Source organism: Bufo bufo, chromosome 2, assembly GCF_905171765.1.
Source record: "Bufo bufo chromosome 2, aBufBuf1.1, whole genome shotgun sequence".
Classification (NCBI taxonomy): Eukaryota; Metazoa; Chordata; class Amphibia; order Anura; family Bufonidae; genus Bufo; species Bufo bufo.
In genome coordinates, this window is record NC_053390.1 from 597555026 (window position 1) to 597570460 (window position 15435).

At 41.3% G+C, this 15435-nt stretch overlaps 1 protein-coding gene across 8 annotated transcripts in view; it reads left to right on the top strand.

Moving 5' to 3' along the window:
* CAMK2D (calcium/calmodulin dependent protein kinase II delta) overlaps positions 1–15435 on the top strand; it is a 420621-nt gene that overhangs the window by 278318 nt on the left and 126868 nt on the right. For 5 of the 8 annotated variants that reach the window (XM_040418340.1, XM_040418341.1, XM_040418342.1 and 2 more), the window contains exon 13: positions 10335–10372. In XM_040418340.1, coding sequence (XP_040274274.1) covers positions 10335–10372 — 38 coding nt within the window. The remainder of the gene's footprint in view (positions 1–10334; positions 10373–15435) is intronic. The other 3 variants (XM_040418343.1, XM_040418346.1, XM_040418347.1) reach the window with 1 other exon arrangement.

Below are 15435 nucleotides of genomic sequence, written 5' to 3' on the forward strand. Positions count from 1 at the left end.
ACCAAAAGGGCAATCTGGCTCCGAACATGGTCAGGAGACGCGAGCTCAAAAAATCGTTTATGCTCTATCCCATGTGAAGGTGACAGATTATTTGGCTCCACCCTGGACGACATCTTGGATAAGGCTGCGGATAAGAAAAAAGGTTTTCCAACGGAGAATCACTACTTCCAGCAAAGACGTTCCTTTCAGAATCAAAAAAGATCCAAGATGAACCCTAAGAAAAATGAAGGTTCAAAGAGATGGCAGCCTTCTAAAGGTAGGGGTAGAGGATTTATTTTCAACCCCGAGAACTCCTCAACCTCGAAGCAATGACGCCAGATGCCAAGTGGGGGGCAGACTAAGGCATTTCGCTTCCATCTGGGAAGATTTAGGAGCCTCCCCGTGGGTGGTAGGCACCTTTTAAAACAAAGCCTAAAGTTGGAATTTCGTTCCTTTCCTCCGGATCGCTTCCTAGTCAACAAGAAACTACCTCAAAAAAAAAAAAGCCTGCCTGGAATTAGAGATTTTATCTCTAGTTCAGAAGAACGTGATTCATCCGGTTCCGGAGGAGGAGCAAGGCAAAGGCTTCTATTCTCCTGCGTTTTTTTTTATCCAAAAGCCAAACGGGTCATACCGTCTAATAATAAATTTAAAGGATCTAAACAGATCTATTATATACAAACGCTTTAAGATGGAATCAATAAAATCCACAAGATTGCTTCATGGCGACCATAGATCTGCAGGACGCCTATTATCACGTTCCAGTTTCCATCAACCATCAGAAGTTCCTCAGAATTGCCGTCTTCCTAAAAAATCAACTCATTTTCAGTTTGCAGCCCTCCCATTCGGGCTCTCTTCAGCCCCAAGGGTATTCTCCAAAATAATGGCAGAAGTCACCAAATTCCTCCACCTAAAAGGCATACTAATCGTACCATATCTCGACGATTTCCTGTTAGCCTCACCATTTGTGGACATCCTCCAGTCCCACCTGGAAGAAGTCCAGAAGTGTTTCTCCACTCTAGGGTGGATTATAAATTTTAAAAAATCTGACTTGATTCTGGAACAAAGGAAGACCTTCCTGGGAGTCCTTTTAGATTCCCATCTGTTAATGTCATTTCTTCCTCAGGGAAAACAAGACAATCTGCTCCTGAAGATTTCCCAGTTTTGCAGCCGGAATATAACATCGATAAGGAACATCATGACCATCCTGGGGCTTCTAACATCGACAATCCCGTCAGTCAGGTGGGCCCAGTTCCACACAAGAACTCTACAGGCGTTCCTTCTATCCTCCTGGGACAACACAGCCTCTGCCCTGGAAAAACGGGTGATCAGTCCAAGGTCAGTAAAAAAAATCCTTAATGTGGTGGAGAATTCAAAAGCACCTTCAGACAGGTTTTTTTTGGCGGCAAGGGGGTCAGATGATTGTGACTACGGATGCCAGCAGTAAAGGCTGGGGTGGTCATTCAGATGAAAAAGTGGTCCAGGGCACTTGGGGAACAGATATGGAACATGCCTCCTCAAATCTAAGAGAACTCTCGGCCGTTTACAACGTTATTGTCTCCCTTCACACTCCCTCATCACCAAAAAGTATAAAGATTTTTTCAGACAACACTACATCAGTTGCATATTTGAACAAACAGGGGGGAACCAGGAGTCGCTCCCTAGCGGCAGTGGCCACAAAGATCTTCTGTTGGGCAGAAAAAAAACTCACTTCTCTAATAGCTATACATGTCAGAGGAGAGGACAATACGTTGGCCGACTTCCTCAGTCGCCAGACCTTAAGAGAAGGAGAATGGTCCTTGAATCCTCATGTTTTCCGTCAATTATGCCTCAGGTGGGGGACGCCGGAATTGGACCTGTTCGCCACAAGTGTCAACAAACGGACCAAACAATTTTGCTCCCTCTCCCAGGGGGATTATCCACTTTGGGTAGATGTCGTCTCGACCGTGGGCCAGGTATCTTCTTTACGCCTTCCCTCCCTTCAGTCTGATCTCCAAAGCGCTGATGAAGGTGGAGGAGGAGGGGGCCAAAGTAATCTTCATAGCCCCCTACTGGCCAAGAAGATCGTGGTTCCCCCTACTACTCAGGCTTTCCGCAGGAACCTTCTGGACTCTCCCGTCCACGCCGGATCTCCTACACCAGGGTCCAGTACATCATCCGAGTGTCAATCAACTAAGCCTGACGGCTTGGAGACTGAACGCGGGGCCCTAAAGAAAAAAGGTCTCTCAGATGCAGTGATTACCACTCTCTCCTGCTCAGTCGCAAGCCCATAACGTCAAAGATATACCTGAGGACCTGGAATGCCTTTCTGTCCTTCTCAGGTGACATAATCTCCCCGGGAATTCCTCAAATTTTACAGTTTCTTCAGGCAGGACTTGATAAGGGCCTAAGACCGACAACACTCAAGGTACAGGTTTCAGCCTTAAGTGCATTCTTGGACATTAAATTGGCAGAATCCCCATTGGTCAGGCACTTTCTTAAAGGTGCTATGAGGAGTGTCCCCATATCTCGTCCTACTGTTGCGCCCTGGGATCTTAACCTACTTCTTTCGGTTCTAATGTATCCTCCGTTTGAACCAGTTGACAAAATCCCTCTGAAACTACTCACGCTCAAAACAGTGTTTCTTACGGCAATAACAACTGCCAGAAGAATCAGGGAAATCCAGGCTTTTTCCTGCAGGTCTCCATATTTAGTAATTCTGGATGATCGTATAATTCTGAAACAAGGATGTTTCCAGATTCCATTGCGAGCAGGAAATCTCGCTACCTTCCTTCTGCCCTTCACCATCCTCTGAGAAAGAAGAAGGGTATCATAACCTGGATGTGAGAAGAACCGTTCTGTGCTACCTTAGCAACACTACCTCCTTCAGACGTTCTGACCAGTTGTTTCTCCAGTTCCAAGGCCCCAACAAAGGTTGCGCGGCGAGTAAGCCAACTATAGCCAGATGGATTAAAAGTATGATCAGATCTGCCTATTTACAAAATAATCTTCAACCTCCCGAGGGTATTAGAGCTCATTCCACCAGAGCAGTATCCTCCTCATGGGCCGAAGTCGCATCAGTCTCGTTGGATCAGATTTGTAGGGCAGCCACATGGGCCAGCCCTATGACTTTCTTTAACCATTACAGGTTGAACGTTTATAGAAACCAGGACTTGTCCTTTGGTCGCAGAGTACTTTCATCTGCAGTCCCTAAGCATATTTACTCTGTCAATCCTCCTGTGAGTGCCGTTGTGGAGGCGCCGGGGAAAAGAGATAATTACTCTTACCGTTAATTGGTTTTCCCAATAGCCTCCACAACGGCACTGGGATTTTCCCACCCGGTTATATATTTTTCTTTGGTTATTTACTATAGTGATGTAATTATCCTTAGTTGTTAATACATATTGTTTCTTGCATCATTTCCGTGTCCTCTCTTATTGACTGAATAGGTAAGGGGGAGGAGGCCATTTAAATCTTCCGCTTCTACGTTGTTTCCTGTCCTGGGGTCGCGGACACCCTCCTGTGAGTGCTGTTGTGGAGGCTATTGGAAAAACCAATTACCGGTAAGAGTAATTATCTCTTTCTCAAAGAACATATTGCATAAATGGCCATATTTATCAAGAGCCATGTGTTCATGTGATTTTACTGTGACATTTAGAGTACAATAGATCTGTAGCAACTTTATAAAAGCTCAAATCAACTTAAGTGGAACTCCGTCTGGCATACAAAATGAAGAGGCATATCGTATAGTGGGCCCTATCGTTAGCATTACATGCTTGGGAGGGTGTATCAATGTGTCTCCAGTAAATTGTCTCAGGTTGTTTCTGCCACACTTATTAAACTACTGAGACATTTTTCGGAGGCACTTAAGACACACCCAAGAGGTTTGTCTCCTGAAAGAGGTATGGCTTCCTGTTTGCAGATGTTCAGCAAATGTATCAGTTTTCATAAAGAAAGAATAATGTAAAAAATAGAGCACATATAAGACCTGGCAAAGAGCTTGCTCTATTTTGTTTTGCTTGTACTAAAAGGGTTTTCTGTGACTCCTATATTGATGACCAATCTTTAGGCTAGGTCATCAATATCTGATTGGTGGGGTCTGACACCTGGCACCCCACCGATCTGCTGTGGTGTGCAAGGGTAACCAAGCACAGTGACATACATTGTATAGTGGCTGTGCTTGGTATTGCAGTTCAGGCCTATTCATTTAAATGGGACTGAGCTGTTACTATGGATGTGGCATAACATACAGTAAGTTAACATACAGTAAGACTGTGGTTTAGTGAGACCTGACTCTCCATTAAATATAATCCACGTGTTTGCAGTGCATGACATTTACATTAGCTGCTCCATTGCAACTGTGGTTATAATTGTGTATTTAATTTCCCTTTTTCTAAATTTCCTTTTTATGTGGATTGTGTTTCATAGGAGGTAAGATTCAAAGAAAATGAAGATTCCTGTCACCTCTCTCCATTTTACTATGGCCTGCTAGCAAAAATATTCTACAAATCTGTCCTTAAAGGGAACCTGTCACCTGGATTTTGGGTATAGAGCTGAGGACATGGGTTGCTATCTGGCCGCTAGCACATCCGCAATACCCAGTCCCCATAGCGATGTGTATAAAAACCGATTTGATACATATGCAAATTAACCTAAGATGAGTCAGAGCTTGAAAATATGACTCTTCTCTGGTCACACAAGTAAGATATGATTTTTATGTTAATTTGCATATGTATCAAATCGTTTTTTATACACAATAAAAGCACACAGCGCTATGGGGACTGGGTATTGCGGATGTGCTAGCGGCCATCAAGCAGCACATGTCCTCAGATCTATACACAAAATCCAGGTGATAGGTTCCCTTTAATAATGGCTTAGGGTACTTTCACACTAGCGTTTTTCTTTTCCGGCATAGAGTTCCATCACAGGGGCTCTATACCGGAAAAGAACTGATCAGTTTTATCCCCATGCATTCTGAATGGAGAGTATTCCGTTTAGGATGCATCAGGATGTCTTCAGTTCAGTCGTTTTGACTGATCAGGCAAAAGATAAAACCGAAGCATGCTACGGTTTTATCTCCGGCGAAAAAAACTGAAGACTTGCCTGAATGCCGGATCCGGCATTTTTCCCCATAGGAATGCCGGATCCGTCCTTCCGGCCTGCGCATGCGCAGACCGGTAAAAATGTGAAAAAAATATACAAGATGGATCAGTCTGTCCGCATGACAAGCGGAGAGACGGATCCGTTCTTGCAATGCATTTGTGAGACGGATCTGCATCCGGATCCGTCTCACAAATGCTTTCAGTCACATCCAAATTGGCGGATCCGGCGGGCAGACGGATCACACTGCTGCAAGTGTGAAAGTAGCCTTTAGCTGTTCCCTTCTGCAATACTAATATCTATTTTTTTATTATGCCTTTAATTAATGTTTCAAGCTCCTGTCAACTGATCTATTCGGCTTCTGCAACCTGATTTATAATGTACTGGAAAAGTAGGAAGGAAAAAAAAATCTATCACAAAAATATTGTGAAATCCCAGCAGTTCTTTCTTACTATAGTTATAGTTCATAGAAACCTCATAGATGTAAAGGGGTACATCTACACTCACTTCTAACACCCTATCATGAGTTTTTAAAATAAAAAATCAATCCATAATATATTTCAAGCAAAAGGCTCTGTTCACATCTGCATCCCTGTTAAGTCCTATGCAGACCACAACATGTTGCCAGATCTGTCACACAATGAACACTGAACTGCCCCACTGACTTATAATGGGGTCCGTCGTTTGGATGCAGAATTTTTTTTATTATATATATTTTTTTACAAATCTGTTTTTATTACGTTTTTTTTTTCTTCATTCTTATCATAAAACAAGGGAAAAGAAAAATGATATCCTCTCTCAAATCAGTGCTATGCAGGGTCCAGCAATTGCAGACAATTATAACATATAAATTCACATCGAAAAACAGAAAGACATGAATTCTGATATAGAGATATGGGTCCATCAAAGTATAGATAGCATTACAAAGTATGGTATTTTATAATGCAGTGCGTGGGACTGAGGACAATGAGTTAAGAAGGGTAGGTCAGTATAACTTATCTAGGGAAGATAGCTGTGGCTCAGGGTCTCCGTGTTTAAAAGATTTTTTGTCTGGTATTGGACTCCCAACTGTAGAGCCACTCAAACCTGTAGAATTGGATAACCCTCTCATACAAGTACTGAATCGAAGGAGGGCCCATACCTCTCTACTTCAACGGAATAAGTAAGCTGGCGGCCTGAATAAGCCATGTGATTACGCAATGTTTTGATGGTTTGACATTAACCAGAGTGAAGGGAAATAGTTTTCCCCAAGTTTTTGTTTATTTCACTATAAACTGCATCCCAGAAGGGAGTGATTTTGTGACGGGGAACCCATATATTTCGTTAAGTGGCTGCAGATTCATTGCATCTGTCTGAACAGAGATTCTTATTTTTTATAAAAGTGTTAGTCACCAGTGCTTGAGCAATTTAAACAAATTTTCCTGAATTTTCAAGCATTTGGAAAATCTGTGGGAGCGAGACAACAAGGTTTTGATGTCAGTGTCTTGAGAACTTTATGCTTAGTTGATTCTCCCAGTCTCTCACATAATATAGCTTTGCTGTAGAGGACTGTACAAGAAGACTTGAATAAACAGTAGATACTGATCCTGGTGCATAGGGCAGTAGATATTTTAAGTAGCTCAAGCCATTTCAGCTCCCTCAGTCCCCAAAAAGAGATGTTTTCTCTGGCTTCCAAGGGGAGTAGAGAAGAGTTTATTTCTGCATTGTCACAGCAAGCTAGTCAGCAGCTTTGATAAAGGAAAGCCGCATGCAACACTGTTATTCCCATGAAAAATTATGAAATCTGTGAGGGAGACTTCTAACAGATCTTCTCATACAGATGTGAACAGAGCCTAATAGATGCGATAAACATGTGGGTATAAAAACAGCACGAGCCTCTAAATAGATTTTGCACATTATAATCTTGACAGTGTCAAATTTACAAAGCTCCTTGTGATGTGGAAAACAATTATTTAAACGGCATACTGTTTAATTTTATGTGAAAACCGTCCAGGCAATTAAATATACCACTGCACAGGTATAAAGAGTACATATGATGATTTGGACCCAGTGGTAACTTCTAATGTGTTTTTATAAATACATGATAAGCCTTCAATATTTAATGGTTATGTACACCTTTTGGAGGCAATTTTTGTTTGATTGCATTTTACTCATTTTTGGCTAAAAATAATATTTTCAATTGGCTTTTATAAAAATTATTGAGCCGGTCTGTCACAAAGGGTTAACTGTTTTTCTAGCGGTGTAACTGGTACTTTCACTAACAAACTTTATCTCTAAACTAAGAGGTCATAAACACTTATTTAAGCCACATTCTTATCAATAAGGGTTGAGCTTTAATGAGTGTTTATAAGGTCAGAGATAAAGAGTCAGTCTGCTCCCCAGATGACGGAAAAGACAGAAAATCCACAGGCTGCCATCACAGCATCTCGGCTATGTACACAAAAAAAACTGATTCCATATTGTTAATAAAGACCAATTGAAAAAAAGATTTTTAGCTCAAAATAAATACTAGACAATAATAAATAAAATTGCCCCCAAAGGTGTACATAGCCTTTAAGGTAAAACTGATTTATACCATCTTCAGTATAAGTCCACAGAGTCCACATATTTTCCTTGTATTATAAATGATTATTTTTCAGGCCTAGAGACACATTATCTGTTACCATATTACACTGTGTCTAGCACACATATTTATGCAGTGCAGTACGTAACGATCGGTATGCTTAGGTTAGAAGTAGCCATTTTTTTCTGTTTGCAAGACCAGGAAGGGCTGTCGGAACTGATGGACCAGTTGAGAAGTCCAGTATCTGTAAACGTGAACGTGCTAATTGTTAGCTACTGCAGAGCTGCCCTTTCTCTCTGTACTAGGAGTCAGCTTTTTGCAGTGATTTCTCAATAGACATGCAGTTGTAAAAATGTCAACTTTTCCACCCAAGCTGATCAGCTGCAGGATCCAGATCCAGCTATTCAAGTCCCTGTTGCTACCCCCACCAACTGAAGATAGGGCTACTTTTAAAGCGGCTAGCTAGGCAGTACATCCATATTGTTTTGCTAAAAATGGAAGGTCACTTCTCATCTTCCCTGCCCTAATAAATCATTAATGGGTACAGATTTCTCCTTGACAGCATGAGCTTGATTCCTTTCTTCAAACTGGGGTTCTCTCTATCCTGCCACTGCTGTACCTCCTTCACGTCGCTACACCTGCTAGCTTTCCCATGCTCTGCTAAATGAATCCACTTTTGTTTTCTCTGGAGTTGTTATGATTAAATACCTTTATAAAAGAATTGATTATATGCTGTTGAGAAGCATTGCTGAATTATTCATCATTTCTCCTCCAAGTCAAAGAACATATTGCATAAATGGCCATATTTATCAAGAGCCATGTGTTCGTGTGATTTCACTGTGACATTTAGAGTACAATAGATCTGTAGCAACTTTATAAAAGCTCAAATCAACTTAAGTGGAACTCCGTCTGGCATACAAAATGAAGAGGCATATCGTATAGTGGGCCCTATCGTTAGCATTACATGCTTGGGAGGGTGTATCAATGTGTCTCCAGTAAATTGTCTCAGGTTGTTTCTGCCACACTTATTAAACGGAGGCACTTAAGACACACCCAAGAGGTTTGTCTCCTGAAAGAGGTATGGCTTCCTGTTTGCAGATGTTCAGCAAATGTATCAGTTTTCATAAAGAAAGAATAATGTAAAAAATAGAGCACATATAAGACCTGGCAAAGAGCTTGCTCTATTCTGTTTTGCTTGTACTAAAAGGGTTTTCTGTGACTCCTATATTGATGACCAATCTTTAGGCTAGGTCATCAATATCTGATCGGTGGGGTCTGACACCTGGCACCCCACCGATCTGCTGTGGTGTGCAAAGGTAACTAAGCACAGTGCCATACATTGTATAGTGGCTGTGCTTGGTACTGCAGTTCAGGCCTTTTCATTTGAATGGAACTGAGCTGTTACTATGGATGTGGCAGAGTTGACATACACACTTGGTGAGTTATCACATCAAGTTAACGTGTTATGAACAATGATGTCAATGACCTCTTCAAATAGCTAATCGGTGGGTGTGCCTGGGAGTCAGACCCCCACTGATATCAATATATCAGTCTTGGAAAACCCTCAAGTGTACGGGTAAGCAGTTCTGAGCCATTCTTCGCACTCCTTGTTCCTCAGTTTGCTCACTAAACTGATAAACTAGGAGGTAGCTGATTGTCTTTACATAATTGAGAAGTCCAGGGTCCAGAGCAGCCTGATAACATAATGTTTGGTGCTATTACACTAGTGAAAGGAACACACATACCATGCATTATCCTAAAAACAAGCAACCTGTGCAATAAGTGTAACCTTAGGGGCATTGGCAGTTCATCAAACCTTTGTATTCCTAATAATAGAACAAGTATGCACAATTATATTGTATGTACTTGAAAATTCACCTTAAAACAATAGAACCTGCTCCAAAATCTTAAAGTGGTTCCCTTGGAATAATGAGTTTTTCACAAGTGCCAGCAGCCTGCCTTTCTAAACAGAAGATTCGTAATAGCCTGCTCCTTGGCATTCTGCAGTGACTAGGTTCAGCAGTGAGGTGGCCACAAGCAGCATGTCACTGCTGAAGCCAGTCATTTGCGGCAGCGGAGCATATGCCTTGTGGGATGTAAACACTGCAGGGACCGGAACATGGAGACAATGGAAGCAGCGCAAATAGGACCAGAGGGCAAGGAGCAGGTAAGTATGAATCTTCTGTTTAAAAAGGCAGGCAGCTGGCACTTGCTAAAAAAAAAAAAAAAAAGCTAATTATTCCTGGAGAACCTCTGTAAAGCCTCATACACCTATATAAATTTAAAAATAAAATAAATTGTAAACTATGGACATTCTCATCTACAAAGCCAAAAGTCTGTAACTAGTGAGATGGAGAATTGCAGACCAAACCCATTTCATCCATTAACACACCATTGATAAATTAGTAGTTTATGAAATATAGGAAACGTCTTCTGTTTTCATCTGAATGCAAATAATTTTAAGATCTTTAATGTAAAGAATTATTTTTTTTTTTTTACTGATCATGAGTTTGGATTTTGGTTCATCTTCTCTTTCAAGTTACAAACATGTCTGTCCAACTACACCAGAAGTCTATTGGAATTTCCTCTCATAACCAACACTTTAACACTTTGTCTGGTTAGAAATCAGAGTTAGATTTTTTTATTTTTTTAATGTGATGAATTGACTCAGTGTAAGATTTATTTTTAATATGAAACTGTTATCCATTTGCAGCAGCAAGAAGTTTGTTGAAGAAACCTGATGGAGTCAAGGTAAGTTATGCAAATGAAAACCCGGTTCTTAACATTTACAGGATTCCTTTCCGCAGTACACGTGTAGGCCATTTCAGGTAACCTGATGACAGAGGTGTCTAAATATTTAAGGTTTTTCTCAAGGTTCTAATGGTATGATGGTGATTCAGGGGTTGCTGGGTTGCTTAACTGTCCATTTGTCCATTTTGGTCATATAACTATATATGACACGTAGACTTATCGACTGGAAAAGTATAAAACGGCAAGCTTATGTAAACCAGAGACTGTATTTTATTCGCCAATTTTATTTATTTATGACCTTAATGTCAGTATACAGCATATAATTGTCTGGTATTAAGGCATTTTCACACAGTGGATTTTCCACATGGATTTTGGTACGTATTCACTTCCAACAAATGTGTGAAATCAACTTAAACTATTATTGTCAGATTAGAAAGCCTTATCACTGAAAAATCTAAAATTGACATTTGCCTGGGCTGAAACCATACCAGGGGACCACACAAGGATCCGTCCCATTTAAATGGGATAAGTTTGCATGCACATCCGGCATATGTACATTTGCAAATCCTCAGCAGAACTCTAAGGCCCCCTTCACACGGTCGTCACGGGTGAGAGCCGGATGCGTTCAGGGTGTTTTGCGGGAAACCCCATGCGAGTAGGCACGCAATTGCAGTCAGTTTTGTCTGCGATCGCATTCTGATGTTCAGTTTTTTCCGAGTGAGTGCAATGCCTTTTGTGGTACCCAGACCCGAACCCGGACTTCTTCACTGAAGTTCAGGTTTGGTGTTCTGTAGATTCTATTATTTTCCATTATAATCTGGTTATAATGGAAAATAGCATTTTTTAATACAGAATGCGAAGTATAATGTCAATTAAGGGTTAAAAAAAAAATAAAAAAAAATAACTCGCCTCATCCACTTGATTGCGCAGCCGGCATAGTGTTCTTTCTTCTTTCAGGACCTGCAAAAAGGACCTTTGATGACGTAATCGCGCTCACCACGTGGTGAGCGTGGTGACGTCAGCGCAAGTCCTGCTGAATGAAGATAGAAGGATCTTCTATTTTCATGCAGAAGGACCTGCGCTGATGTTACCACGTGGTGAGCGCAATTACGTCATTAAAGGTCCTTTTGCAAGTCCTTAAAGAAGAAGAAAGAAAACGATGCCGGCTGCGCAATCAAGTGGATGAGGGGAGTTTAATTTTATTTATTTTTTTAACCCCTCAAGGCACATTTTAGTAAGCATTGTGTATTAACAATGCGGATGCTTTCAATTTTCACGCAGCCCCATTCATTTCTATGATTTTCACGCAACGCACAAGTGATGCGTGAAAATCACTGCTCATCTGCACACCCCCATTGGAGTGAATGGGTCCGGATTCAGTGCAGGTGCAATGCGCTCACCTCGCGCATTGCACCCGCACGGAATTCTCGCCCGTGTGAAAGGGGCCTAAGGGCTCTTTCACACGAGCGGATGCCATGCATGGAATCCGCTGCGTGAAAGAATGGCAAACCCCGCTCTGGACAGCAGAGACACAGAGCATTAACATGATTGATAATGCTCTGTGCCTCTCTGTGATCTTTTTACTACAAAATCATGGTGACAACTTTATCTCACTGTGATTTTGTAGTAAAAAGATCACAGAGAGGCACAGAGCATTATCAATCATGTTAGTGCTCCGTGTCTCTGCTGTCCAGGGCGGGACTTGGCTGTCTTTCACGCAGCGGATTCCACGCACGGCATCCGCTCGTGTGAAAGAGCCCCAAGTCTAGTTACAGACTAGCATGTTCATTCTGGGAAACACGCTCGGTGAGTGGGCGATATTTCCTAGCCTGAACGCTCCTCCTGTGAAGTGAACTCGCAACTTTAGAATGATATACTGTATAATGTTGTGAAGTCCAGTCTTAGTGCAGATCTACTGGACTGTTATCACATAATGCCATGATAACCCTTCTGTAGATCGTCGGTAAGACTGGAGTTCACAACATGATATATCATTATCATGTTGTGATGTTCACTTCACTTCTTCAGGCCGAGAAATATCGCTACCACATTGTGCGATAAAAGCTGTGCAGAAATCTGCACTATATCACTTTTTCTTTGTGTTTTTATTTGGTTTTTGGTGCAAATTTAACAACCCTATTGAAGTTTGTGTGGCACACTCGTATACAAAAGGCACAAAATCCGAAACACAATTGACATAATTTTAACTTATGCAAAATCTCATTCACCTTGTTGGTACTGTATTACTCTGCTGTATTACACTTATTTCTGCATGAAAATCTGTGCTGAAAAATTGCAGGTAATCCGAAATGTGTGCAGATAACCTAATTGGCAACCTCGGATTTCTGCCTTTGATTCTTTTATTTGTACAAAAGATATACAGTATCTATTCACACACATGCTGATAAGTGACAAATCCCAGTCTTGCCTAAGGAAAGTGGAGATTATAATTCCATTTGCACTAGAAAATTGCTGTCAAAAAGTCACATTTGTGGATGCAAGCCATGTTTGTGCAAAACTTTTGTGACTTAGGGCTCATGCATACGAGTGTGTGTGCCCATGCTGCGGTCTGCAAATAGCGGTCCACAATGCCCGCCGTTTGCAGATGCGTACTTATTGACTTGAATGGGTCTGCGATCTGCAAGAGATGGTCCGCACCACAAAGAAATAGGCACGGTCCGAAATCCTACGGAAGCACTTCGTAGTGCTTCTGTGGGCTTCCGATCCGTGCCTCCACTCCATATCTTGAGGATTGCGCACCCATTCAAGTCAATGGGTCCACATCCATGACACGGTTGGTGCCCGTATATTGCGGACCTGCTGTTTGCAATACAGGCACACGGCACACATGCTCGTATGCATGAGCCCTCAGTGTGTTTTTACCCTGCTTTTGCCACTTTTGTATGGTAGGTTAAAGCTGGGGTGATTAGCTATGTCAATTAGGTTCACTCCAACTGCAACTTTAAAAAAGATGCAGTGTTATTCGAGTAGGCGGTGGCGTGCAAACACTAGAGCGACATCTTTTTAGACAAGTGTTACTTTCAAAGATGTACCAAGTTTATCAAAAACTGTGCAACATGTAATATGTTTGGTGCAAATTATGCTGATTTCTGTAGAGAACAGCTCAACGTGCTTTTGTTAGAGCTTCTTAGAATGACAACTGGTCTGAAGAGTTTAGTAGTGATTTAACAGTATGGGGGTGCAGATCAGAAACCTCTTGCCTTATGCTTTATAATAGAACACAACTGCAGAGGAACCTCTCTGGGTAGCATCAAGTGTCGGCGTATATCAAATAGTTTCAGCTTTACATACTAGCCTAGGTATAAATAATAAGCTCCGGACATGACAAATGACAGGTACATTGCCACTTTCTGAGCCTATGCTTGCAGTGAAAATATCGAGCTCATTCAACACTTATATGAAGAGCACAATAAGGCAACCTGACTAGTGAGAGAATTACTATAGAGCAGTGGTCTCCAACCAGTGTCTCATGACCCCCTACTGTGTGGCAGACTATGGCAGTTCTGATTTATGAACATAGGTACTGTCAATTGACATTGGTGCAGACGTATCATAGATTTTCACCAAACAATGCCAATTTGGATGGTATAATGGTAGTGTTAAATTTCACACTGAAATATTTATCAGCAAATGTTTGCAATTTCATGTTTTTTGTTTCTCCCCATGAAAAATGTCTCTCTATTTGGAATTTTGCTCCTGAGAAAGTTGAATGTGGCTCATAACTGTTGGGGGCCTCCGCTATAGAGCTACTATAGTATCTCTTCCTTTCCAAACACATTCATTGACATGCCACGCCTGTGGACTGCAAACTTCAAAAGTTAAAATGGGAAAATATCCCTACAAAAAGTCTTTGTGCGCTCCCCATATTTGTAACAATATACAGTATAATCTGTGATGTCATAGCATTAAATAACTAACCTCTCTATGTAACAGCTTAAAAAACGGAAGGTGGGGGGAGGGGGGTAACTAAAGACCAGCATTTCAGACTGTTGTTGCGCCAGAATTGAAATCGCAAACTGACACTTGCAACAAAATATTCAACTTTTCTAAGCCAGAAAACTTGTGTAGAGCCATAATATATGACCCCCAATGTTGTGAGGCAGTTAGGCATTGTGGCTGAATGCAAGCGTGGGGAAATACCGGTTCTTCTTTTTTATTTATTTTTTATATATTTGGGCAGGAACATTGTACCCAGGTACATATCACATAGTATGTGGAGTAAGCGAGTGCCCATTGCATAAAATGTGAATAATCAGGTGACTGACTTATTACATGAAATGCTCAGTCCTACATATAATAAATTATCCTCATCCCAGCCAGTCATTTCTTCTTCATATCCTTACTCATTTTTTTTGTTTTTATCCCCCTTTTTTCTGAGTGTTCATTTTAGAAAAGGAAATCAAGTTCGTGTGCTGAGATGATGGTGAGGACATTTCCTGAATGCTTGCTCCTAATGCCCTACAGTAGAGTGGATATGCTTGAGCTGTATCTATTTAAAAGCCCATGCTTACACCAGTTGCGTAGCATAAATAATTTTACAAGCACTCCTTCCTAATGCTTCTCTGGCTTTTGCACATAATGTAACCTGCATAATCCAACATTGTTCTTCCATTAGAGAGCAATCCTCGACAAGCATATTGCGCGCGCCAGTGCAAGCAAGTTGAAAAGTTGCCATTCAGCACTGAGCTTGACATGGAAGGACTTTTTCAGAATTGGGAAGCCTGTCTTGGGGAAATTTCATGTACCTGTTATTAAGATTACGGTTTCATTGATGGGTTCTTGACTATTTTTGAACTGTTGTCATTGATTAGTTGTATGGGTGGTTAACACTAGTGTGTCAAAGGCCAATGGAAGCCTGATAGAAAGGATTTGAAAGGAGCTCACAGGCCTTCGATTAGGTAGTTTCTGAGAGACTGTAACAATTAATGTTGAGCAAAGTTCTTGAAATTCCAATTTGGCTGCTTCGCCGAATTTTACCCAAAAATTTGCTTCATGACAAAGCGCATTTCTTTGTAAGTAATTGGTGCAATGACAGAACGGCG